Source organism: Pseudochaenichthys georgianus, chromosome 22, assembly GCF_902827115.2.
Source record: "Pseudochaenichthys georgianus chromosome 22, fPseGeo1.2, whole genome shotgun sequence".
Lineage (NCBI taxonomy): Eukaryota > Metazoa > Chordata > Actinopteri > Perciformes > Channichthyidae > Pseudochaenichthys > Pseudochaenichthys georgianus.
The window spans coordinates 18,365,923-18,370,349 of NC_047524.1; the positions used below are offsets into that span (position 1 = coordinate 18,365,923).

The following is a 4,427-nucleotide window of genomic DNA, read 5'->3' on the forward strand; positions in this document are numbered from 1 at the left end:
CGACGTGACGTCAAACTGCATATTCCTGTTGCTGATTCCTCCAATCACCTCTCTTCAAATTCTCTCGCGGTCCTTGTTCAAAACACAGAGCCGACCACTGTACTGAGTTCTTGTAACAACGGCAAAGCTCTAACCATTGAACAAAAGACAGAAGAGTCGTATAGACGGTATGAAAACACACAATTGTGCAGATCACCAGTTTTGTTTCTGTATGTGACTTGTATATTTCGCTCATAATGTGAACAACGTTACGTCAACAACATGCAAGCTAAAGCTAACGTTAGCTAGCGTGTTAGCTCCCCACGTCAGTTAGTAGATAGTGGAAACACGCATGCATGCAAGATGATAGATACTACAAATGTGTTAGATGATTCATAAGATAACACAGTCTGTACTAATAGTTTATTTCGGTAATTTGTTTAATACAATTGGAATGACAAATCCTTTTATCCAAAATATGTAGGATTAATTTATTACACCTACCTTTATGAAGTTGTTCCCTTATTTAATTTGAGTGTTTTACAATGTCACTTGTGATTGTAAATGTTATATATCCGTTCATCTTGAAAATGAAATCTTATTCATAGCGTAATATGATTATGCAAGCACCAATTTAAGTCTTAATGAAAATAATTTTTTGGGGAGTAATACTATATATTTACATTGGAGTTTTTTTCCAATAGTAATCCATAATCTATATTAAAATGAATAGTCATTGTGCTATAATATTTCTCACAGTCAAACATTTCCAATATGATATTATATAAAGTGTGTCAGTGGGTGTAATATGAGATTTTTATTTTTTTTAAAGGAACAAGAGCACTGGTTTCTGAGCAAATGTTCTACTGGACGTTACTGATATGATAATGTGTGTCTGTGTGTTTGTCGGCCTCTAGGCATCCATTGGTTTTTAATTTCCACAATGGCAGAAGGAGGAGATGTGGATTGGGAGCTCAGCAAAGAAAACATCCAGCCGCTGAGGCGGGGCAGAGCCATTTCAGCCTTACATCAGGCGCTCAGTCAACAGCAGGAGGGAGACAGCTCTGCCATCAACCAGCAGAGGCAGTACGGAACATATTTTAAACAACAACACCCAGATTGAAACACTCCTTTCCTCTTTTTACTTGATGATGGAAGTTTTGTGGCTTTTTGTTCCTCCAGGGCCTTTGAGTCTGAACTGCGAATGTATGATGGAGATGATCCGCTTAATGTTTGGGACCGGTACGTTTCAAATGTAAAGTGTATTCTTAACTGCTGCTTTTAAGCCTGAGAGTTTAATTTCTAACCAAGCATGGTTCTGTCCTTTAAAGGTATATCCGGTGGACAGAGCAAACATTCCCTCAGGGAGGAAAGGAGAGCAACCTCGCCACAATATTAGAACGAGCCGTGACCAGATTCACAGAAGAAAATACATATTTTGACGACCCTCGCTATGTTGAACTCTGGATCAAATTTGTAGGTGTAATATTTTAAACACTGACTATTTTTGCCACTTTTAGAAACAAATGTAGCTTTAATAACTTTTGTCATACATTTTTTTTATGCGTCATCAGGCAGGGAACTGTCCGGAACCCTTGGACATTTACAGGTACATTCAAGCACAGGGAATAGGATTGAAACAGGCATCTCTCTACATCGCTTGGTCTGAAGAATATGAGAATCATGGCAACTATCGCAAAGCAGACCTGGTCTACCAAGAAGGTTTCAAGAAGGGGGCAGAGCCGCATAATAAGCTCCAGCAGTTTCACAAGTAAGGGTTTATCCAGCCAAGTTTGAGATAATGTTTGAAAATATTGTCATAATCTAAATGTTCTGGTATTTGTAGGGCTTTGCAGGCACGTGTGTCCCGACAGGTAATGATGAATGTGGAGGAGGACGATAGTGATGAAGAGCATACACAACCCGAGAGAGTTTCTCTAGCTGAACTCAAATCAAGAGGGAAAAAAAAGGCCATCGCCCCTATCAATAGAGTAGGGTCTGCAATCAGAAGTAAGCACGTTTTTATATAGACTACATTTGTTAAGAGTATTTAAGCTGTTATTACCAAACCTACATTTCAGAATCATTAATATGTTATTAATGACTATACTACTTCTTTTTTTTGTGAACAGGTGTTCATTCAGGCATGCAGTCACACGCCGCCCCGGCACTCGGCAATGCCTCAAACAGTAAGCTGGTGGTCTTTGATGAGAACAAGTCTCATGCGGGCCCTTCAGAGCCTAAGCTGGAGGCTTGGAAGGCCCCTCCCACTTCAAAGGCAAAGGAAAACGAGCAGAAGCCTGGAGTATGGTGTGACGTCAAGGTATAGACATGCAGATCTTGACTTGGTTGATTTCAATGTTAAGAGTTTGGCCAAGTTATGTCAATGTAACGTTTATGTACCACAGATACCCCAGAAGACCAAATTTGGACATACCCTTATGGCCCCACCGCCTCCAAAACCTGCTTTCCAACCATTTGTAGAGGAATCGGATCAGCCTCCAACAATGTAAGTGACTACTGAAAACCATGATCTACAGTTTTTGATTTGTTGCTTTAAATCCCATCACACACCAGGTTCCTAATAATAAGAAGCCATGTACTAAATAATAAACTGAATCAAATGAATCCATTTTAACATTAAGTAAACATCTCGATTTTGATGGTTTGTTCCTTTTTTCTAAATCACATTATGGGTTTTGGTCATTACATACTTATTATTTGTATTGGCCTTTAATAGACTATTTGGAATGGAATGATAGCAGATTTGTTTTTACTAATGCCAGTAAAATCCCACCATTCTCGATTGAACAGTAAAACAAATCGACCTTTGGCCAATACTTCTTACTTAAAAGAGCATGTCGCTTCCTATCTGCTAACAACCAACATTAATAAGCTCTCCTCAATATTTCAACATGCATTTGTTGTTCACAGTGAAGCATTCTTGGGCAGAAAAGTGTAACCTTCTCCAGTTATGTTTGTAAGATTTCTATGATTTAATTTAGCATCTTTGTGCTACCACTTCAGGACTCCTTGTAAGATCAACCCGGCAGTGAACACGGTTTTATCAGCCCGTAAGCCCTGCAGAGAGGAAACTCCTCTGAAGAGACTACAGGATCACCATCAGCAACATAATGAAGCGGTATCGGGAAAACCCCAGGATCAGAGCATGTACTGTAAAGAGCTGCTGCTCAGCGGCGCTACTGAATTCTGCTTTGAGGAACTGCGTGCAGAACGCTACTTCAAAAAGATGAGACAGGAGGTCGGAGGTCAAAAGGATGAAGCCAGTGCCAGTGCTTCAAACTGATGCGTCTTCGAAGACTGACAATTTGATCACCCTTCTTTTATATTCATTTTTACCTTAATTTAGCCAAAAGGTTATCTATAAAACATCATGTAGTGACTGCTGTGTGTTGTTTGTTATTTTGTTGTAAATATTTCTTTTTTTATATCCAGCTGCTCAGAAATGGAAGAGCAAAAGGGGCGACGTTTCTTTGAAAAAAAATACACAGTATTTCATATTTTGATTTATAATAATGACGGGTGTCCTATACAATGCAATTTAATCCAGTACAAAATACCACACTTTGTACTATAGCAAAGAACAAATATTCACAAAAATGTTTTGCAATCAAAATAAGTAACACAGGCTTCAGAGTAGTACATACTGGATTATACTATAGTTAATACTAAACACATTTGTTCACCACAGCCTCTCCCTACTTACACCATTTATCCTATCCTAAGTACATTGTTTAAGAACAGTATTGTTTTACATGTGCTACCTTCTTAGGTTACTCTGTCTTTTTCAGTATTTGTTGGGGAAATGTTCCGGTACATTTCCAAAACAGCTGTAACAATGTTTTGGTGAGGTGATTTTACTGGGTTCAAGGTTTGTTTGGTAACAGGTGTTCAATAAACTAGTGAACTACTTATTTTTGTGTATTTTTAAGACCTTGGGAGATTTTGTAATGCACTGTCAGCAGGGGTCATGCGAGGGAAAGCATGAATTGTATTCTTGGTAACGGTATTTGAATTATTAATGGTGAGCAAGAAAAGTTCAATGCTGACTGTTTTGCAGTTTCTAGAGTCAACACTGGTGGTTATAAGTATAGGCAAACAAATGCATTTAAACAGTCACAAATGTCATCTTGACTGCTACTTATTCTAATGAAGTGACTTAATTTAACTTGCTCACTGTAGCCTATCCTTGTGCTTTTTTTTAGGTGTAAGACATTTATGAGCATATCATGCATTCGGTTGGCCAAATGTTAATCATTGTCCAGGAGAGGTCACCACTGACGAATGTGGTGGGAGTAAACCTAATCTACTGTGATGATGGGATGCACTTCACACACAGGCAGCACAGACTTTGATGAATGGCTGGAAGATAGGTGGTTGGCTCATTAGCAAGTGAAATCCAGCCTTTGCAGTTGTGGGCAGAGCGG

At 38.9% G+C, this 4,427-nt stretch overlaps 1 protein-coding gene across 1 annotated transcript; it reads left to right on the forward strand.

The window, feature by feature from the left end:
- The first annotated feature begins 61 nt into the window (after positions 1–61).
- bub1bb (BUB1 mitotic checkpoint serine/threonine kinase Bb) lies at positions 62–3,921 on the forward strand. Its single transcript, XM_034111223.2, has 9 exons — positions 62–167; positions 897–1,065; positions 1,162–1,221; positions 1,311–1,455; positions 1,554–1,750; positions 1,826–1,989; positions 2,112–2,302; positions 2,388–2,488; positions 3,007–3,921. Exons 2-9 carry the CDS (start codon positions 923–925, stop codon positions 3,284–3,286), a joined length of 1,281 nt encoding a protein of 426 aa, XP_033967114.1. The 5' UTR covers positions 62–167; positions 897–922; the 3' UTR covers positions 3,287–3,921.
- Positions 3,922–4,427: the final 506 nt, after the last annotated feature.